The 22,482-nt window shown below is 43.0% G+C and overlaps 3 protein-coding genes across 7 annotated transcripts in view; all 3 read left to right on the top strand.

Moving 5' to 3' along the window:
• Nucleotides 1–7,300, top strand: part of LOC135517262 (nebulin-like) — a 62,917-nt gene extending 55,617 nt beyond the window's left edge. For 3 of the 4 annotated variants that reach the window (XM_064941401.1, XM_064941403.1, XM_064941400.1), the window contains 12 exons: nt 1,856–1,960; nt 2,090–2,194; nt 2,550–2,657; nt 2,810–2,920; nt 3,142–3,255; nt 3,402–3,512; nt 4,941–5,045; nt 5,153–5,251; nt 5,346–5,450; nt 5,781–5,873; nt 6,481–6,570; nt 6,978–7,300. In XM_064941401.1, the coding sequence (XP_064797473.1) occupies nt 1,856–1,960; nt 2,090–2,194; nt 2,550–2,657; nt 2,810–2,920; nt 3,142–3,255; nt 3,402–3,512; nt 4,941–5,045; nt 5,153–5,251; nt 5,346–5,450; nt 5,781–5,873; nt 6,481–6,570; nt 6,978–7,190 (1,359 nt within the window). In that variant the 3' untranslated portion in view covers nt 7,191–7,300. The remainder of the gene's footprint in view (nt 1–1,855; nt 1,961–2,089; nt 2,195–2,549; nt 2,658–2,809; nt 2,921–3,141; nt 3,256–3,401; nt 3,513–4,940; nt 5,046–5,152; nt 5,252–5,345; nt 5,451–5,780; nt 5,874–6,480; nt 6,571–6,977) is intronic. The other variant, XM_064941402.1, reaches the window with a different exon arrangement.
• A 120-nt stretch (nt 7,301–7,420) lies between these two features.
• Nucleotides 7,421–11,610, top strand: LOC135517265 (LIM zinc-binding domain-containing Nebulette-like). Its single transcript, XM_064941406.1, has 3 exons — nt 7,421–7,764; nt 9,264–9,385; nt 9,632–11,610. The coding sequence occupies exons 1-3, from the start codon at nt 7,641–7,643 to the stop codon at nt 9,806–9,808; spliced, it is 423 nt and encodes a 140-aa protein (XP_064797478.1). The 5' UTR covers nt 7,421–7,640; the 3' UTR covers nt 9,809–11,610.
• A 3,255-nt stretch (nt 11,611–14,865) lies between these two features.
• On the top strand, nt 14,866–20,581 carry LOC135517261 (translocon-associated protein subunit alpha-like). 2 transcript variants are annotated; one of them, XM_064941398.1, is made up of 9 exons: nt 14,866–15,026; nt 15,820–15,950; nt 16,056–16,146; nt 16,467–16,729; nt 16,999–17,075; nt 17,212–17,290; nt 18,167–18,260; nt 18,805–18,819; nt 19,255–20,581. In XM_064941398.1, exons 1-9 carry the CDS (start codon nt 14,957–14,959, stop codon nt 19,320–19,322), a joined length of 888 nt encoding a protein of 295 aa, XP_064797470.1. In that variant the 5' UTR covers nt 14,866–14,956; the 3' UTR covers nt 19,323–20,581. The 2 variants fall into 2 exon arrangements, with proteins under 2 accessions (XP_064797470.1, XP_064797471.1); XM_064941399.1 differs by lacking the exon at nt 18,805–18,819 and having other exon boundaries at nt 14,867–15,026.
• The last annotated feature ends 1,901 nt before the right edge of the window (nt 20,582–22,482 follow it).

The raw sequence follows: 22,482 nt of genomic DNA, 5'->3' as shown, positions 1-22,482 counted from the left end.
ATGATGCCATCTATTTTGTGAAGTGCCTGCAGCAAAGCACCCCCACAACATGATGGTGCCATCCCCGTGCTTCATGGTTGGGATGGTGTTCTTCGGCTTGCTGGCCTCCCCCTTTTCCCTCCAAACATAACGATGGTCATTAAGTTCTATTTTTATTTCATCAGACCAGAGGACATTTCTCCAAAAAGTACTATCTTTGTCCCCATGTGCAGTTGCAAACCATAGTCTGGCTTTTTATGGCAGTTTTGGAGCTGTGGTTTCTTCCTTGCTGAGCGGCCTTTCAGGTTATGTCGATATAGGACTTGTCTTACTATGGATATAGATACTTTTGTACCTGGTTCCTCCTGCATCTTCACAAGGTCCTTTTCTGTTGTTCTGGGATTGATTTGCACTTTTTGCACAAAAGTATTTTCATCTCTAGGAGACAGAAGCTCCTTCCTGAGCGTTATGACGGTTGCGTGGTCCCATGGTGTTTATACTTGCGTGCTATTGTTCATACAGATGAACGTGGTACCTTCAGGCATTTGGAAATTGCTCCCAAGGATGAACCAGACTTGTGGAGGTCTACAATTTTTGTTCTGAGGTCTTGGCTGATTTCTTTTGATTTTCCCATGATGTCAAGCAAAGAGGCACAAAGAGGCAATTAGCCTATCAGAAGCTTTTAAAGCCATGACATAATTTTCTGGAATTTTCCAAGCTGTTTATAGGCATAGTCAACTTAATGCATGTAAACTTCTGACCCAATGGAATTGTGATACATTGAATTATAAGTGAAATAATCTGTCTGTAAACAATTGTTGGAAAAATGACTTGCTTGTGTCATGCACGAAATAGATGTCCTAACCAACTTGCCAAAACTATAGTTTGTTAACAAGAAACTTGTAGAGTGGTTGAAAAACGAGTTTGTGTGTATGTAGTGTATGTAAACTTCCGACTTCAATTATATACCCTTTTCACACTATTGCACCGGCCCAAACTGTGCTGACTCTGATTTTCTTCCCACATTGTCCTTTCCAATACAGTTCTGGCCATTATGGTGGATGCGTAACCTGGGGCATGTTCAGCAGGACGCAACTTTCAGATAGAAATTAGCTATGTAGAACAGTCATGTTTTTCTACATGCCTTTCTGACATGTAGAATAAGGAATCACGCCGGCTCTATTTGTAGCATTTCTATCTGCAACGTTCAACAACGTTTGGCTACTGAATGTGGCAGCTCAGCTGTGCTTGGCTCAGTAGTTGGGTATTACAGTACACTTCTCCAATGTCCCTTCAGAAACAGCCTGTAAATGGAACCTCAATGGGACACCCCCCTCAGCTCCTCTCCAGTCTCCTGGGTTTGTTCCATTGAGGTTCCTATGTTTTATTGCTTTCATCGTGCACTTAGCTAAAATTCAGGCTGCCGTGTTAGCGGTTTCCATGGGAACCTTTTAAAGGCAAATGGAGGGTTTGGTTGAAACTAAAGAGAGTGGGGCCCTTTGGATGAGAAGCTGTAGCCTGCGCTGTGAGGATGAAAGTTCCCATGTCAGACGTCTTAGGATTTGAGAACAGATTTCCTGTGTATTTACCAGGGTTGGTGTTAATGTCATCTCAATTCAGTCAATTCAGGAAGTGAATTGACATTGAAAGCATCCTCACTAAAAACAATGGGTCATTTTTGTTGATTTGAATTAAAACGAGAATAGACCCCAAGCCAGTTGTACCACTCCCGTGGGGATGAGTGAGGGGAATCCTCTGTTGTTTACCTCACAGAATCCTCACATTGCTTCCTCGTCCATGCCTTGCACCCCCCCGCATGTGAAGGACAACACTCATTTCAGGAAGGTTTCTATCTGTGTTTGTTTGTTCTCTACAGGTGAAGTATAAGATCAACCAGAACCAGGTGATCGAGGGATCCATGGACCTGCCCAACCTACTACAGCTGAAACACGCTCTACACGCCAGCAAGCTGCAGAGCAACGTAAATGTTTCCCTCTCCCTGATACAGATCAGAACGTCTAGTAACCCTCCTAGAGAGCCGCCGAATATACACTGTGCAGGCTTTTGATCCAGCCCTGCTCTAACAAACACCTGTCCTCTGTCTATTCAGATAGAGTACAAGAAGAAGTACGAGCAGTCTAAGGGACACTACCATATAGCACTGGACACAGCAGAACAGCTCCACCACAGGGAGAATGCGGTACTGCACAGCCAGGTGGGTATAGTAAGAGACTCCTCACGCTGTGGTCTATACTACCATGGGGTTCACTGAAACAATGTTTCAACGCTGAGGGTCAAAACATCTAAATGAGCCTGAGGTGGAACGGCGTGGATCTCCCGGATGTTTTTAAAAAAGATAACTGGCCTGTGTGGCTCTGTTGGATAAGGGTGGCGTTAGCAGCAAGGTTGTAGGTTCCCCTCCTGCAGTGATCACATACACACACAACAAATGTATGCACTCCCTGTACTGTAAGGTACATATATTATACTGTATATTATAACTCCCACACACGTTATTGATTGTCAATGTTTCTGCCTCTTGTGTTTTAATGGATGTGCTTCCCTAACAGGTGAAATACAAGGAAGAGTATGAGAGAAACAAAGGCAAGTCCCAGATGGAGTTTGTGGACACACAGTCTTACAGAGTGTCCAAGGAGGCTCAGAAAATGCAAAGCGAGGTGGGTAACACACCTGCCTTTACTGTAATGATGTAACGTGTGTGTGTGTGTGTGTGTGTGTGTGTGTGTGTGTGTGTGTGTGTGTGTGTGTGTGTGTGTGTGGTAATGACAGAAGGGTGATGGCGTGCCTTTTTTTCCCCCACTGACATCAGAGAGAGTACAGGAAGGAATATGATGACCACATCCGGGGCAAGGCCCTAGTGGATGTTGACCTGACCCCTGGATACCTGACTGCCCGCCACGCCAGCAACGTCCTGAGTGAGGTCTGTGCCAACATAGCCCTCTATGATATTTTAAAGGGATAGTTAATCTCAAAATCACATGTCTCTATACTTCAAATGTGGTCTTAAGTCTATGGTCTGAGTCCATTTTGCCATCTGCTGAAATGCACCATCTACACATACATTCAGTTAGAATTAAAAAACATTTGCTTGATTGGGAATGTCCATTCTAGTAATGATATTTCTATGGCTGGTGCCTACAGAAGGAGTACAGGAGGGAAGGACTGGAGGTGAAGGGGAGGGGGCTCTCAGGGCTGGGATTGGAGGACACACCAGAACTGATACGGGCTAAAAACGCCAGCCACATCCTCAATGAGGTACAGTTTTGCTTCAAAACTCATCTTTCACTTTCACAGTTTTTTTACTTCTTTGAATTTACACACACACACTTCACTTTTGTGAGGCACAATATCACACCATTACATTATGTGAGAATTAAGCAGTGTTGAATCTGTCCCTCTAGAAAGAGTACCGCAAGGACCTGGAGAATGACATCATGGGTAAAGGCATGGAGATCAGTGGTGACGTGTTGGAGATGCAGAGGGCCAAGAAGGCCACAGAGTTAACCAGCCAGGTAGGGCCCAACCCATACCACTAGTTAACCAGCCAGGTAGGGCCCAACCCATACCACTAGTTAACCAGCCAGGTAGGGCCCAACCCATACCACTAGTTAACCAGCCAGGTAGGGCCCAACCCATACCACTAGTTAACCAGCCAGGTAGGGCCCAACCCATACCACTAGTTAACCAGCCAGGTAGGGCCCAACCCATACCACTAGTTAACCAGCCAGGTAGGGCCCAACCCATACCACTAGTTAACCAGCCAGGTAGGGCCCAACCCATACCACTAGTTAACCAGCCAGGTAGGGCCCAACCCATACCGCTAGTTAACCAGTCAGGTAGGGCCCAAACCATACCGCTAGTTAACCAGCCTGGTAGGGCCCAAACCATACCACTAGTTAACCAGCCAGGTAGGGCCCAACCCATACCGCTAGTTAACCAGCCAGGTAGGGCCCAACCCATACCGCTAGTTAACCAGCCAGGTAGGGCCCAACCCATACCGCTAGTTAACCAGTCAGGTAGGGCCCAACCCATACCACTAGTTAGGCCCAGCTCCATTTCTCTACCTAGCCCCTACAACTTTGGTCTACATAGGTAAAAGCATTATGGTGGAAGCTCTGCTTAGTCTTAATAGGAGTCTAAGTAGAGCCATCATCATATTGCTTACAGCTATCCAAAGCCTTTGGTATATGTAGACCCTAGGAGGCTGGTGGGGTGAGTTATAGGAGGATGGGCTCATTGTAATGGCTGGAATGTTATAAATGGAATGGCATCAAACACATGGTAACCACGTTAATTCATTCCTTTCCAACCATTACAATGAACCCATCCTCCTATAACTGCTCCCACCAGCCTCTTCTGAACTAGACAGGAGAGACCAAAGGGTTAGAGGCTGAAATGGAACCAGTCACATTTGTCATATTTTAAATTATCAATATTTCAAATGTGACGCAGCAGTAGTGTATCACATCTGCTTTGTGGCAGTTTTTTCCATCTGAGAACACCTGCTCTCTTTTACAGACCTGCCCACAGTAATACTAATCAGCTCCACAGTCATTATAATCAGGTAAAATAACATGCAGCAGATGGACCCGTCCAGCCTCAGGGCTCCATTACATAACCGCAACGCACACAGACAACGTATGGTCTTCCCTCATCACTTATAGATGAGCCTAAGCATCGCCGGTCTGCATCGCTGTCTTATGAAACCACCTCATAAAACATTCATTTTACAGCCTATATTGTGTCTATTTAGTTTCACTCTAAAACAAAACCTTCATTTGAGACCTTGATCGTGTTCATTGGGACACACAGTAGCAAACGTTATGCAACAGGAAACGAAAACCAGTGTTACTGTCATGATGCTTTTAATATCCTGTTGTTGCTAAGCTAACCTAAGTCTGTTAGTGTACTGTAAGTGTTAGTCTGTGTTTGACTTTCAGGCCTTCTACAAGCAGACAGCCCAGCTGAGGGAGAGCTCGTACGGTACGGTGACGGACACACCAGAACTACTGCACGCCGCCTACATGAAAGATGTCTACAGTCAGGTAGGGCTACCTCTCAGTACTGCATGCCACCGTGAGTGGCCCTTTATGTTGCACTAATGAATGGGACATGTGCTTTAATGGAGTGTCAATCCCTCGGCTTTATGCAGAAGAAGTACAAGGATGAAGCAGAGAAGCTGAAGGGTTCGTATGGGTTCGACACACCCGAGATGGAGAGAGTGAAGAACAACCAGAGAAACATCAGCTCAGTGAGGGACACAGTGCACACACACACACACACACACTTTTATAACTTGCAGTATTATCTGTCTACACAGTTGCCCTTTTGCTCTAAACCTCCAGTGTCGGTACGCTTGGGACTCAAAGCTGCACAGAAGCCTGATGTCTTCTGTCACCGACACGCCAGAAATCATCCTCGCCAGAGAGAACACAAAGAAAATCAGTGATGTAAGGTGTAATCCTTTGTTCCACACAACCATGTACTGTAAATATAGTCCTTGGATCTTATGAACTACAGTATGTTGCTGTAAGTTAGATCTGTACCTAGATCTGTACCTAGATCTGTACCTAGATCTGTTCCTAGATCTGAACCTAGATCTGAACCTAGATCTGTATCGAGATCTGAACCTAGCTCTATTATGTACTTGGCTTTCTTATTTTAACAAGGTCTTCAATATTATGATGAGTGTTGATGGGAATTATTTTTATGACCTTTGTACAGTGAGCAAGTTAACAGTGCCGCTGTAAGATTGTGTGACGGCTTTGTTCCATGTCCAGGTGAAATACAGAGAGGGGGTGGGGAGCGGGACGGCAGTCATGGAAACCCTTGACACGGAGAGGGTCCGCAGAAACCAGGAGAACATCAGCTCGGTGAGAACATTGTCTGACCTTTGACCTCACAGGAAGGGCTTGTTTTCAAAACTGGTTTCATCTGGTTTTGTTTGGGTTTTCTACAGCTTCATTGCTGCAAACTAAAAATGACAAACGGCAGACACACTGAACAACCATTTAGTTACTGATACAATGCCTACCATTGAATTTGCTCCTGGCATTACATTTAAACTCCTCAAAAGATACAGGCCCTTGGTTTGTTATTGAACACTATTTTAGTCTGAAACTCTGTCCTGTCCCGCCTGACACAGACAGCCTTTCACACTGGTCCTGGTCCAGTCTAAGTCATTACAGCCATTAGTGGACCCTGCTGAACAATCCCCCATTGAGGGAGCAGAGCAGACGGGAGGGAGGGACACAGGGTCCCAGACAGGCAGCCCAGGAACTCTGGAGCCATGGCAACTGAACCGGGACACTGTTTTCACCCAGCTGCCAATCACTAATGATACCTAGGAGGCTAAATCTTGCATGGGACATCATAATAATGTAATATTCTGGTTGCAAACTGGTTTTCTGGTTGTGGAGACAGATAAACTCTGACTTGTGAATGTTGTTTTAAAGTTGTGTGAATGTTGTGTGACCACAGGTGAAGTATAAAAAGCAGCTGCAGGCCACCAGTGTGGGAGTCACCCCAGAGTTGGAGAGAGTCCGTCAGAACCAGGAGAACATCAGCTCGGCAAGTCACATAGGATGCACCTGAAATGACAACCTTCCAGGGGAGGATGACTCATAATAATGACTGAAACGTAGCAAATGGAATGACATCAAACCATTCCACAAATTCCACTCCAGTCATTACCACCAGCCCGTTTTCCCCGCTTAAGGTGCCACTGATTCTGGTCAGATGAGCTTTCATATCAGGGGCATCAAACTCATTTTGACCTGTGGGCCGCATCAGGTCTTCACCGAGGTCCGTGGGGCCACACTTAAAATCGGTCAGTAACCTCCTGTGCAACATGTATGTGGGCTCTGACTGCAAGCAGTGCCCTATGTCGTGGAAATGGCACTACATTTTAGATTCAACAAAACCCAGGTGGGAGTGTGCTGGTGAGGATGACCATGCTTATCTTTTGTGTGTTCCAGGTGAAGTACCAGCGCGGGATGAAAGAGATGAAGGGCCGGTCCTGCAACGAGTTGGACACGCCCGAACTGAGGCGTGTCAGGAAGTCCCAGAACGATATCTCCATGGTAGAGCTCAGGTTACCATGGCGGTTGCGTAGACCATGGAGCGAGTTAATTAACACGTGTCAAGCACACTGCGGGTGGGACTGCTGCACTTTTAACCCACAGAGCTAAAGAGTTAACAGCATGGCTGTTACCATTCATGATGGAGCCCTAATGAGCGTGTGTTTGTGAGCGTGTCTGTGAGTGTGTGTTTTACTAATAAAAATATTTTTACATGGTTACTTGTGTGGAGTTTTTTTGCATACTGACCAAAATGCACCCTTTTCTGTCTGACCAAAATGCACACTGGTTTTTTTTGTGTGTGGGTGTGTGGGTGTGTGGGGGTGTGGGGTGTGTGGTGATCGGCACATGTGTTTTTGTGCGTTTGACAGAGGATTTGCCTGGTGTGACACAATTTCACAAATGTGTTAATGCACATCAATAATGTTCCCCTCATTAAGCTGCCACATAAAACTCTGACTTGTTATCGTGAAGCTGAAAAGGTGCCCCCCATATTTGCTTTGCCAGGCGAAATACCACGAGGACTTTGAGCGGACTAGGGGCCGAGGCTGCACCCCAGTGATGGAGGACCAAAGCATGGAGAGAATGCACCACCGGAACAAGCTGATGATGAGCGAGGCAGCCTACAAGGGAGTGCACCCACAGGTGGTGGAGATGGACAGGAGACCTGGAGGCATCATCGTAGGTGAGCAGCACACAAAATGGCAGGCACCACACGTCCTCAAAAAGGATTTGACCTTAAAGTCAGGGAATTGAATTAATCTAATCTTTGAAGAGTCCGGGGAATTTGTGATGTCCTTTGAACAAGGTTTTTCAATTACATTTGCTGTCTAGTGTCTAGCAATTAGGGGTTGTTTAGAGTCAGTGACAACAAGGATCCAAGCCCAGATGTGTCCACGTTACATTTGTGGAAACAGAAAAGATCCATTGTGACAAGTTTCTCACTCTGCAGACGGAAGCTCCACATTGGACTCTACTCACCTGGCCCGAAACTGTATGTGTTTACTCTCTGTAATCTACATGACTTGGATTTCTGTTGTCTTCCTGTCTTTTCTCTGTAAGTCTAAATGACCTTTTCCTGACCTTTCCCCTGTCAAAGACCTTAAGGTGTGGCGGACGGACCCAGGCTCAATCTTTGACTTTGACCCTGTGGAGGATAACATTCAGTCTAAAAGTCTCCACAGACTGCCTGGTACTACAACACCCTACAACATGCTTTCATCTCCCTCCACACTTTCCTGTATCCTCCTCCTGCTCCACTCATCTCTTCTACATTCTACATTCATTTCCTCCTCCTTACGTTCTCTGTTTATTTTCTTTCCATTGCCTCGCTCTGTTATTTTCCTCACTGTTGTTTTTCCTACTGTCTCTGTCGCCCTCTTGTGGCTGTGCATCAGAGCGTGCGAGCCGCCTCACCCGGCAGCAGTCTCAGCAGTCGATGCACTCGCAGGCCCAGTCCGTGAGTTCACTGGCCTCTGCCTCTGACCTGTGGGACAAAAGCCTGTCTGTCTGCAGCAGCAGCTCCGCACTGCAGTCCCAGGACAGAGGTAGTAAGAGCTCAGTCAGAAAAATGTAAACATATAGACGCTTAATTTTAGGTCATACAGATGCTTGGACTTGTGAGTCAACACACCAATAACAAGCACGTGCGTACACACGTACACACACATACACACATACACACACATATGGTGGAAGGAGTAGACATCATTCATTCACCCATTGACTATCAGTGTGACTCCTGATTCCCCTCTTACCTAACTCCTCTCCCAGCACGTGTCTGACCAACAGAATTCCTCCCTCGCCCTTCTCTCTATACAACCTGACCAACAGCCCACTGACATGAGGTACACAGGAGTCCCTAATCCAATGCTTGAAAGCCTCCTAGGGTTTTGACGATGGTTGTGATGTTTAACTGTTTTAATTCTAACTCTCTCACAGTTCTCTTCCCTGCCCACAGACGTACTTAACAGTCAGTAACTATTTGATTGATTTCCAGGTCAACTGAGGATGGCATGGTTCCATTTAGATTTCTTTGTGATGTTCTAACAATCACCTAGTATGCGCAGTGCGACTCAAAGGAGATGGTATTCCTGCTCAAAAAAACTGTTTTGAGCAATAAATGAAAGGTCTCAATGTTGTTATCAATGTCTATGTGTCTTCCTGTCTGTTTTTGACGACAAGCTCCTGTGCTACCTGGGGCGTACCATCAGAGTGCTCAGCAGCAGCAGCATGGGTATGGCTACATGCACCAGACCAGCATGTCCTCTGTGAGGTCTGTGCAGTCCCCTCCATCTGTCACCATGGTGAGTTCCAATGCAAGCAGTCTATTATTGTCATTTTTTTGAATTCCTACGGGATCTTATTTGTATGCCATGGTCAATTAAATTAGGAAATTATCCAAAATATGTCAGTCAAATATTTGTTGACGAAAATAAACTAAAAAATATTCACACAGTCAACTACTTGTGTGCCGTGATATTTATGTTGTACTATTAATGTTGTAGACACAAACCCACATGATTAACAATGTTCCCACTCCTCCCGTTCAGAGAGTGTACCGGGCGCTGTACGACTACTCAGCGCAGGACCACGACGAGGTGTCCTTCCGCGACGGTGATGTCATCGTCAACGCTCAGCCCATCGACGAGGGCTGGATGTACGGCACCGTGCAGAGGACCGGCAAATCAGGCATGCTCCCCGCCAACTACGTGGAGTGCTTCAACTAAGGGATTCATCTCAATAGTCTCCAAGTGGTTTTCTTTCCTCTCCCCTTGTCTCCTCTCCTCCATCTGCAATGATTGAATAGGTGGAAGGGATACGGTGGATTGGATGCCTACTGGGAAATTGACTTTCACCAGTCCAGTTCTTTTCATGTCAGTACAGATGAAGGAGAGGAGATGAGGAAAGGAGGCTACTCTAGATTATTGAGATACACCCAAGGGCTAGCCTTACCATGGTGTAGGCAGAGTCCATTCCGCAAGTGTCTGTTTTAAGCTTGGTCCGGGAGAGCTGCATCAGTAAGATACATGAATTGAATGAGTTGTTCAATTTACCTTGTCTAGACTACAGGCACCAACTATCATAGCCACACTATCCGCTGAAAATTATGTTTAAAGTAATCCTGTAATACGTTTTGCTTTTGGTTTCATTTAAGGCATTGGTGGCTTGCCCCACGTGATCAGAGTTCATGAAAATTGTTTATATAATTCAATCAGAGAATTGCAACCCTCAAATAGACAACATTAGCAGACAAAAATACATATTCAATGGAATGCAGTCGAAAACATGTTTCACACAATAGAAAGCACATTTGAATTTGTTAGGCAGTGCAGTTTCTTTTCGTTTCACACAGGTAACAGTGTTGTGTTGACTTCATGATTCCAAAAGTGCAGTTTTGCAGCACAACAACAATAATGTTTTCGACTTGTCCTGGAAAAGTGCTTTGCGGGTTTGCTTGAATAGAGCCCAACATAGTCCTCCAGGACCAGAATAGGGCCTTCTAATACTCCTTTGTATTTCATTTCTATTATTATGTTTCACTTTTAGACATCCACACTAACTGAGTTTTATGTACAAAGGAGGGAAGGGGAGAGGGAGTTGAGGAGAAATCTATGTTTCAATAAAATCCTGACAGTGATTGCCAGAAAGTTAGCTGTTTAGCTTTTGTTATCTCATTAACACTTTGCTTCGTACTGTTTCTGTCTGATGACATAAGGGCTTGGTTTAAACCAGCTCCACAAGTAAATATAGTTGATACAATCTATAGTCAACAAGTCACACAATCTCACCTCTTTCTGTGAGGTTTTTAGTGGGTTATTTACATGTCATGTACCAGTTAAGCCTCACACAGGCTTTGATTAGATTATGTCCACATAACTTAGAGCTAACTGGCAACATGGTTGTCATATTTCGCTATGTACACAGTTTCAAGTAACAACCAATAACGGTGTATGAAGTTGGATTGCAATCTTGACATTTCTGAACTATTGTGAACAGTATTGTGATGTATAAGCTTCTATAAAGTATACAATGATCCTATTTTACTCTTCAAGATTGCAGACACTAATGACAGTGCATGTATTGGTGCATGTTATAAATGGTTTATACTGTAATATCTTGAGGGGTGCAAAGATTATTGAATACTAGGCCTACTGTGGCCATTCAATGACATAGTTTCTGGATACATGGTAGCTGGGGATCTCTTTAACATGTTATTGTAGATTACATGCTATCATGGAATGTGGTAGCTAATAAACAGAAATGGCTAAGTTATAAAATGGTAATATTTATTGGCCTTGAGAAAATAATGGGACAGCAAGAAACATCATAGATTTTTTTTGTCCAGTGGTTTATTGCTTTGAGTAGTTCCATTTTGAAATGTCTCTGTAAAAGAACATGTTTTACTCATTTTATACACCATCACTGAGTTTTAGTGAGATGCCACTTTTTCCTGAGTTAACCATTTGTTTTATTTTTTTGTCATTAACTGCAGTGTCACGTGTTAAAAATAAAAATGCTTTGTCAACAATGATTTTGTATTTGACTAATTCAAACTTTATTTTGTGAAATTTGTTACAAAGGAATATACATGGTCAGTGCATAAATGTACAATATTACTGTATTGACAAGACCAACATTTGTCTAAGGTTATTGAGCTTGTATGTTGGTAATAGCATGACTTATTAAAAAGCGTATTATATTCGCTAGTACGGCTACACACCCTTTGCACTTCATATTTTGCTGCCTTAAAATGAAATCTATAAAGGGAAAACATTTGATTTTCTTTCCTACCGATCTACACAACCTTCTACACATGTTTAAAGTCAAAGAAAAATTATAACATTTTCCAAATTAATGTCTTGATTGTGTATGTCTTCACAGCCCAGAGTTGGAAGCACCTTTGGCAGCCATTAGTTGTGAATCATTTTGAATAAGATTCTACGAACTTTGCACAACTCTTAGTGCAACATACACTGAGTGTACAAAACATTAGCAACATGACATAGACTGACCAGGTGAATCCAGGTGAAAGCTATGATTCCTTATTGATGTCACTTGTTAAATCCACTTCAACCATTGTAGATTAAGTGGAGGAGAAAGAAGGATTTTTAAGCCTTGAGACATTAATTGTGTATGTGTGCTATTCAGAGCGTGATTGGGCAAGACAAAATCTTTAAGTGCATTTGAACGAGGTATGGTAGTAGGTGATAGACACACCGGTTTGAGTGTGTCAAGAACTGCGACGCTGCTGGAATTTTCACGCTCAACAGCTTGGCGTATGTACCAAGAAAAGTACACCACCCAAAGGACATCCAACTTGACACAATTGTGGGAAGAATTGGAGTCAACGTGGGCCAGCATCCCTGTGAAATGCTTTCGACACCTTGTAGAGTCCTTGCCTCGATAAACCGAGGCTGTTCTGAGGGCAAAATGGGGTGAAATGCAATATTAGGAAGGTGTTCCTAATGTTTTGTACACTCAGTGTATATCCATTGTTTTTGTCAAAACTGCTCAAGCTCAGTAAATTTGGTTGAGAATCAAAGATGAAAGGGATCTTCCAACTTTGTTTCTGATTTTCAAGCAAATTTAAATCAGGACTGAAAAGTCATTATAGTGTATTTGTCCCACTGAAAAATAAAACTATCCCACCCACTGCGCACAGACGTCAATTCAAAATCAAATCCAAATCAAACTTTGTCACATGCACCGAATACAACAGGTGTAGACCTTACTGTGAAATGCTTACAAGCCCTTAACCAACATTGCAGTTCAAGAAGAGTTAAGAAAATATTTACCTGAATAATAAAAAGTAAAAAACAATAAAAACGAGGCTCTATATACTGAATCAGTGTGCAGGGATACAGGTTAGTTGAGGTAATTTGTACATGTAGGTAGGGGTGAAGTGACTATGCATAGATAATAAACAGTGAGTAGCAGCAGTGTATAAAACAAATGTAGGGTTTTCTGGGCTTTCCTCTGACACCGCCTATTATATAGGTCCTGGATGGCATGAAGCATTGCCCCAGTGATGTACTGGGCCACACACACTACCTTCTGTAGCGCCTTGTGGTCAGATGCGGAGCAGTTGCCATACCGGGCAGTGATGCAACCGGTCAGGATCCTCTCGATGGTGCAGCTGTAGAACTTTTTGATGATTTGGGGACATATGCTAAATCTTTTCCTTCTCCTGAGGGGGAAAATGTTTTATCCTGCCCTCTTCACGACTGTCTTAGTGTATTTGGACCATGATATTTCGTTGGTGATGTGAACACCAAGGAATTTGAAACTCTCGACCCACTCCACCACAGCCCCCGTCGATGTTAATGGGGACAATTAGCAAATTGATTCAGTATTGATCAAACATCTTCTTCTTGACCAAACATCTTTTCAACCAATTGATCTTGAAAGTGTTATTCATGTCAACAAAAGTTCCACAGCCAAAATGAATAAAATGCCGAAATTGGGCATTACTGTCGTACACTTCTGTTGATACTGAATCTTTTGGATCTATTAAGGTTTCGTAACACAGAATTATTTACATCTTTGTAAAACATGCAAATGACTTTGATAAAATGTTCACCAAAACCAAAAGTTTAAGAGACCGAAAGAGAAATGAATGTTCAATTGTGTCAAAGGCTTTACAGAAGTCCGAAAATAAGACAACCGCATCTATTGCATCTGAATAATGTAGAAGGTCCAAGACTAAACGAATGTTAGAGCTTATTTGACGGCCCTTAATAAATCCTGTTTGAGTCTCATTTATAATATCTATTCCTTTCTTTAATCTATTCCTTTCTTTAATCTTTTGGCATAAACCAGAGCAATCAATTTGTAATCAATATTTAATCAAGTAATTGGTCTACAATTGTCAATGACAGAAGGGTCTTTATTAGGTTTCTGAATCAGTGAAATAAGGACCTGTTTCATAGTGGAGACCATTTCACCCTTTTCAATGTAATCTTGAAACATATTAAAAATAGGGTATTCTAATAACCCCCAAAACTGTCTATAGAATTCAACTGACATGCCATCAGGGCCAGGTGATTTCTCATTTGTCATTGAATTCAGAGCCTCTCTAATTTCTTCAATTGACAGGTGAATCACAAACTGAGTGGAAATCATCCTCAATTACAGGGACATAATTCTGAATCTGACAAATGTAGCTTTCACAGCCATCTTCCTGAAATTGTGTTGTAAAGGTTTTCATTAAAGGAATTGACAAATGTTGATATTGTAATGGGATCTTTGCATAACACATAATTCATTTTGAGTAGCGTTATAGATTTTCTTTTGTAGTTTCTCTTTCAAGTGAAAAAAAAATTATGTGTGTTTCTTTCCTCCTCTTCAATCCATTTTGCTCTCGATCTTTGCCAGGTCTGTGTAAAGCTGTTCTAATTCTAGTAAAGATTTAAATACACTCATCTTCTTGAGATAGTTTATATTTTCTTTAGAAAACTGTCAAGCTTTCTCATCAACTATTTTTCTCTAAGGTTCTTTAGGTGCATCAGCTCTTTGGCACGTTTAATTACTCAAATCCCATCTACTTCCATGACCCAAGTCTTTTATTGCAAAAATATCTTTCTCATGTTTCCAATGAGAATAGGATCTTTAAGAACTGTGTTGTTTAATATCCAATATAATCGAGTACCTTTTGATTTTTTTTAGCAGCTTGTAAATTCATGGAAATAAAATGATGACCAGCCGGGATTCTTATCTCCTCCTTTTCTAATGTCTCTGACGGAACATGTATATTTTGAATCTGGCACGCTACCCGGATGTGGACATGCGCATTTCAATTTAGCAGTCGGAAGGAGCTGTAAGATTTCGTGAAGCAATATTTCACCGGGAAGGAGGCGTACGGATTTCGCTTCAAAATGGTACAATTTCTACCTAAAGTGCTTTTGCTGGTATTACTAGCTTTCCCGGCAACGATTATCATGAAAGGTGAGTACCGAACTGAACTTAGGTTAACTAGATGAAGAGAAACCGCATTGGCCATCAGTCACAGTTAGCTACAGTAGCTAGTTAAGTTAGCTTTGGAAGGCCACTCCATGCTCTTGTGCAAATTGTATTTTCTGCTAGTAGGACATTGTAGCTACTTCCTTTGTCAATTAGTAGTTTTATTGACGTTGATACTGGCTACACGTTTTTTTTATAACTATTCATTGCAAATATTATTTAATAGTGAGTCTTGCTTATACTTAACGGTGTGCTACCTAACTAGACTGACGTGTCCTTCCTTACCAGCCTACTTGCTTTCTAGAACCGTAATTAAGACTCGATTTACTTTTAGATTGAGTTTTTGGCTGATTTGGCTTCCAGGGCCATTTTGCCTATAAACAGATCATGTAAGTTCCTTGGACAATGAGGAGTAACGTTAGGCTCCTTTACGTCCATTATTGGGCTAGGAGAAGCAGCCTCAGACCTTGGCCACAGAAGCCCACTATTGTTGGCAAAGCCTGGCAATCATATCAGTGTTTTGCTTTTGTGTCTTAGAAGCTTGCGATATGAAACAGGAGAAAAAAAATGGAATTACGTCTGTTAGGCCTAGGGCCTGTAACTGTAATGAATAAAATATTTGTTCAAACTCAGTTTTAATCCCTTGATACAATATTAATTATGTAAACTAAGCGCCCTGGTGTGGAAATAAGGTTTTTATTTTGACACAAGTTTGTTTTCCCCAAAAAAATTGATTTGGTGAGATTTTAATCTATGTACTTCCTTACAATCAATCCAGGGCCATTGGTGGCAGCCCAGGATGCTACTGAGGATGAGGAGGCAGCTGATGAAGATGCTGTGGATGATGTTGATGTGAACACAGAGGATGAGGATGATGAGGCCGAAGTTGAAGATGATAACACAGAATTGGTAAGAGATTAGGCTACTTTTAGCCGCCTCCCTAGTTTTTTAACATAGGCCCTATAAGACCTTGCTTATTTCATCTAAAAAATAGTGTCTAATTTTTATATTTAGACGGAAGATAAAGAAGAGGAGGAAGCCGTAGGAGGAGAAGTGAATGCCTCCCCCAATGCTGACACCACCATCCTCTTTGTCAAGGGAGACGGTACGGGCACAGATTGGGGCTCGTCTCAACAGATCTATCTGCATGTTGAATTTGCACTTCATTTTTGTCATTATGATTGTTTTGAACTGTGTTTTTTCACTTTAATGCTAAGACTGACTTGTATTTGGAGATGGATTTACTTAGCAACAATGCTTAGTCTATAATATGTTGTTTCAACCTCCATATTTGAGTGCATTTATTGCAAAGAACAAGTATGTGCTAAATGATTTGAATGAAAAGGAAGTTTGTGTATGCTTCAAATTCCCCATCACGCCACCACTCAGTCTTTTGTTGCTCTTCCTCCTGGCGTTTGCCTCCAGACTTCCCAGCCAACGACATTGTGAAGTTCCTGATGGGCTTCACCAACAAGGGAAGTGACAACTTTGTGGTGGACTCCCTGGACGCATCCTTTCGCTACCCACAGGACTTCCAGTTCTACATCCAGAACTTCACAGCCCTGCAGCTGGGCATAGTGGTGCCAGCTGGGCGCCAGGCCACCTTCGAGTACTCCTTCATCCCAGCCGAGCCCATGGGCGGGCGCCCCTTCGGCCTGGTCATCAACCTCAACTACAAAGACAGCAACGTGAGTGGGCCTCAGCTTAGTCAGCCATTTTTTGTCTTTTTCACAAATGATTGCATGTCAAGAATGGTCATGGGTTTGATTTCTCAGTTTCCTTATCTATATTTCATTAGGCAATTGTTTTTATATTAGGAAATTAGTTTAACTCATGGTGTGTGGTTGAAGTCTGCCCACTATTTGCATGCAAGGTTAAACTTTCAGATTAACCCGAAGAAGATAAGGGGGGGGGGTCGTAGTTCAACCAACTGGAGGCATACTCCTCTCTGTTTCAGGGTAACACATTCCAGGATGCTGTGTTCAACCAGACAGTGACCATCACCGAGAGAGAGGATGGACTGGATGGAGAGACGTGAGGCCATATGAACTAGCCCTGTGTTGGAAGACATTCAGAAGTGCTAAATGAAACCATTCTATTGGGAATGGCTGCCATACCAGTGGTGTGTGTTGGTGCAGCGTGTCTTAACTCTTCTCTCCTGCATCCTCAGGATCTTCATGTATGTGTTCCTGTCTGGTCTGGGCCTGCTAGTGGTGGTAGGCCTTCATCAGCTGCTGGAGTCCAGAAAGGTAAAGCTACAATGCAACTGGATTCAGGAGACGGAAAGACGATGAATTGAGCATATCATTCCTTTGTTTGTGTTATTTCTTCGATAGTGATACAAAGACCGAAAGAGAGAGAGATGTACTTCTGCTGAGGCAATGCTTCATGACACGATTTGCATAGAATATTCAGCACTAAGTGTCACCTAATGCAGAGATGACAGTAGATAGCAGTCCAGTGAGAAATTAATTAGGAGATGCCTGTTCATATTCAATGGTGGGATTCTCTCAGTTCAGGTGGTTGTTTTTTATTGAGTTGATGTTCTTTCAGGATGAGAAAAGGATTTGAGATAATACACCAGTTTTCTGATGAACATTGCGGTAGACAGGGAAAGAGGGAGACTAAGTGCCAATTCATGACTTTTGGTGAGTTCAGTTTCAGCTATTTAGTGCTCCACTACTACTACTGGGTCAAATTAAGAAAAAAAGACTGTTGGAAAGGTTATGGGGGTGGTGGATAGTTTTGAGGATTGTGTTTCAATGTTGAATGGAGGAAGTTATTGGGGCGGCAGGGTAGCCTTGTGGTTATGAGCGTTGGACTAGTAACCGGAAGGTTGTGAGTTCAAACCCCCGAGCTGACAAGGTACAAATCTGTCGTTCTGCCCCTGAACAGGCAGTTAACCCACTGTTCCCAGGCCGTCATTGAAAATAAGAATGTGTTCTTAACTGACTTGCCTGGTTAAAAAAAAAAAAAGTTTATCTCTAACCCATGCTAGAGCATTTCAGAAGACTGGGGGGAAAATGCTGAAAAGGGGTTTATGGTATACAAGATCGTTTTAGGGTTTGGTTTCTGTAGAAGTCTAGTGGAAGTCAGTTTAGTAACTTCTGTGTGTGTCCGTACAGAGGAGGAGACCAGCTGCTAAGGTGGAGATGGGTACGTCCAGCCACAACGACGTGGACATGAGCTGGATTCCCCAGGAGACCCTTAATCAGATCAGTAAGTCCTCACTACACCACTCAACATTATGCTACCTAGTGGCCACGGGGGAGCTAGCTGTTTATGCTAGCCATTAGTCACAGGACGTTTATGCTAGCTGTTAAGCAAAGGACATTATGCTAGCTAGTAGCCACGGGGAAGCTAGCTGTTTATGCTAGCCATTAGCTCCAGGGGTGCCAGCACCTTCAACAGCTCTGCCTAGGTTACTAATAGTATAAAGTTAAATATATGGGTCTAACATAGATTGGCCTGCTTGAGTACAAGTTCAAAATCTATTTAAGTGACAGTGTCTCATGAAATGTGTGTTTAAGAGGACAGAAGTAACACGCATCCTAGCTGCTATGCCCTCTCCTTGCTATGTTTCTCTCTATAGCTTTATAACGTTGCAGTGTTTCATAGATGCCTGTTTTCATCTCAGGGTGTATTTAGCTAAAGGCTCTTGAGTTTTCTGTTTGGCTGGTGTTTTCAAAACTAGCTGTTCTCTCTCTGCATGGGATCATTCACACTTTTCTCTCTCTCCCTCTCTTTTTCCTTGCGTCTTCAGTGCAGAGTCGGCGAGGTGAGGCTTCCATTTCTCTCAGGAGCGAGCAGTTGTAGAGTAGTGGTTGAGCAAAATTCTTACGTTTCCTCTGAATCATCAGTGAATGTAATTATTAGTGCTTCTGAATATGCAATCTCAATCTTTGGTTCATGTTAGCCTTGGGTGTAATAGCTATGGTCACTGACTTCAAATCCCTAGCTCCTACCCTGAGATACTCCTCATAGGTCTGAAAGGATCAGTTGGATATAAGCAATAAGGTAATAGCAACGAGGTCTGTGGAGCTTCAACCATATTGCTTAAACTCATCCAATCCTTAAAGATCTACAAGGTGCGGCTAATTGTTGATTTTAGACTTGGCCTCTGAAAAAAAGTATTTGTTGATCTGTTTATCTGATCCAAAGAGTGACGTTTAAAACCATTTCCAAACATTTCCTAAAACTCTCCTCTCCCTAGACAAGGCCTCCCCCAAACGGTCTCCCCGCAAGAGGACACAAAAGCGCACGGCTGGTTCGGACGAGTGACCAGGCCCCTACCCAGTTCTGTCACCTGACACAGCCATACCTCCCCTTGCTAGCCGTGGAAAGGCAAGTCTTCTCTCACCACGGAACCAAGTGCCGTCCTCTTCACAAGAGACTGGTTTCTACCACTAAACTAGACAAAATATCACAAAAAAACGGTCCCATTTGTTAATCATTCTGTCAAAAGAAGCGTTATCACAGAGGTGTTGTGATGAAGAAACATTTTATGCAGTTTGAGTGTGCTTTTGCGAAGATGCATGTCTTGAAGCATTGGGAGGATGGGGATGGTGGACGGAAGTGGTTGGTTTTAGAGCTGGGTAAATGATAGTGGGAGATGATACAGTTCCGGGTTTTTGTTTTAGGTTTCTGTTTTGTTGCGACTGCCTTGTCATCATTTTTCACCTGTGAATATCTTTTGAGGCAGAATAGTGATTGTTAATTTTGGTGTCCTGGAAAACCATAACACACCCCTTTTTACTTGTTTTATGTTTTGCACCGTTTAATATCTGCACATTTGTGTTTCTGTCACATTGTTGTCCTCTGCATGTTGGCACAGAGGAGGCCTGGCTTCAAGTCTTGTTATTGGTAGTGCACTGCAACGTTCAACCATCTTTGATGATTCTGTGAACATAATGAGGATATGGTGAACTGTCAAAGTTTTCCCTCAATGTGCCTTTTTTATTTTATTTTTACATTTCATTCTTCATATTCCCAAAATCGATTTTACGTCAAGTACAAGTATGAATTCAGGATTAGATTTTTTTTACTTTTGTAAGACTGCAATCTGAATAAAGGTCCAGCACTGGTGTACAGTATCTACTGGGGAATACAGATGAGTGAACTGCAAAGATAATTTATTCCTGGCTAGTGGGTTTTTATACTGCATTTCTTGACTTGTCTGGGATTACTACTTGTGCATTTTAGAAGCACAGTACATTTACTACTGTATCATAGCCTGTTCATAGTAACTTATGAGAGGGACCCTGGACTAACTGTTAGGCAATTAAATGGTCTCTGGACTGTCAAATTTATGTAAACAAAACATTTTTGCAATTAACCCCCCCCCCCCCCTCTTTCACTGAGCTTTTTAATGACCATTTGAGAATGGATGGATCCCAAGTAGATTTCTTTCTCTGTGATATTGTCGCAAACTTGAATGATTATTTGTTTTTTCTCTGCAGAGTATGTAAGTGAAGTGTTCATTTTGGAGACTGGTACATCTTGATGTAGAAAACAGAAAAATTAAAGTGGAGATGAGAATATGCTGTTTATTTACTATTTACTGTTTATTCATACTACATTATGAACTAATACATATGTTATGTCTTGCTCCCGGACAAATTAACTTCTTTGCTCGCTTTGAGGACAATACAGTGCCACCGACACGGCCCGCTACCAAAGACTGGGCTCTCCTCCATGGCCGACGTGAGTAAAACATTTCAACGTGTTAACCCTCGCAAGGCTGCCGGCCCAGTGTCCTCAGAGCAGGTGCAGACCAGCTGGCTGGTGTGTTTACGGACATTCAATCTCCCTATCCCAGTCTGCTGTCCCCACATGCTTCAAGATGGCCGCCATTGTTCTTGTTCCCAAGAAGACTAATGTAACTGAACTAAATCGCCCTGTAATACTCACTTCTGCCATCATGAAGTGCTTTGAGACTAGTCAAGGATCATATCACCTCCACCCTACTTGTCACCCTAGACCCAGTCCAATTTGCACACCGCCCCAATTGGTCCAGAGACGATGCAATCGCCATCACACTGCCCTATCCCATCTGGACAAGAGGAATACCTATGTAAGAATGCTGTTCATTGACTACAGCTCAGCATTCAACACCATAGTACCCTCCAAACTCATCATTAAGCTTGAGACCCCGCTTTGTGCAACTGGGTCCTGGACTTCCTGACGGGCTGCCCCCAGGTGGTGAAGTTAGGAAACATCTCTGCTGATCCTCAACACTGGGGCCCCACAAGGGTGTGTTCTCAGCCCCCTCCTGTTCATCCACGACTGTGTGGCCATGCACACCTCCAACTCAATCATCAAGTTTGCAGACAGCAACAGTGGTAAGCTTGATTACCAACAATGGCGAGACTGCCTACAGGGAGGAGGTGAGGGCCCTCGGGAGTGTGGTGCCAGCAAAATATCCTCTCAATGTCAGCAAAACAAACAAGATGATCGTGGACTTCAGGAAGCCGAGCACCCCCCCTATCCACATCGACGGGACAGCAGTGGAGAAGTTGGAAAGTTAAGTTCCTCGGTGTACATATCATCGACAGACTGAAATGGTCCACGCACACAGACAGTGTGGTGAAGAAGGCGCTACAGCGCTTTTTCAACCTCGGGAGGCTGAAAAAATGTGGCTTGTCACCCGAAAACCCTCACTAACTTTGACAGGTACACGAGAACATCCTGTCGGGCTGTATCACCGCCTGGTACGTCAACTGCAGGGCTCTCCAGAGGGTCGCGTGGTCTGCACAACGCATCACCAGTCGCAAACTTCCTGCCCTCCAGGACACCTTCACTATCTATTGCATCTTGCCGCTCTGTCACTGCTCATCCATATATTTTATACTTATGTTCTTATCCCCTTCCTTTACTAGGTTTTGTTGTGGAATGTGTTAGATATGACCTGTTAGATACTGCTGCACTGTTGGATCTAGAAGAGCATTTCACTACACTCGCAATAACATCTGCTAACCATGTGTGTGACCAATTTGATCAATTAAGTAATTGATTACTAATTATACACTAGAGTAACTGCATAGGGGCCTGGATTCAAACAAACCACAATGCTCTGGCATTGCGTGTGTAGTGAAATGCTTGTGTTTCTATCTCCAACAGTGCAGCAGTATCTAACAAACGATTCACAACAATACACACAAAAAATACACACACTAAAAGTAAAATAATTGTTATAAGAAGTATATAAATATTAGATCAAGCAATGGAGTGGCATTGACTCAAATACAGTAAAATAGAATATAGTATATTAATATGAGATGAGTAAAGCAGTATGTAAACATTATTAAAGTGACTGGTGATTCCAAGTCTATGTATATAGGGCAGCAGCTTCTAAGGTGCAGGGTTGCGTAACCGTGTGGAAGCCAGCTAGTGATGGCTGTTTAACAGTCTGATGGCCTTAAGATAGAAGCTGTTTTTCAGT

The sequence above is a fragment of the Oncorhynchus masou genome, chromosome 28 (genome assembly GCF_036934945.1).
Source record: "Oncorhynchus masou masou isolate Uvic2021 chromosome 28, UVic_Omas_1.1, whole genome shotgun sequence".
NCBI lineage: Eukaryota > Metazoa > Chordata > Actinopteri > Salmoniformes > Salmonidae > Oncorhynchus > Oncorhynchus masou.
The sequence above is the reverse complement of the archived record's forward strand: the minus strand, read 5'-3'. Positions and strand labels throughout refer to the sequence as shown.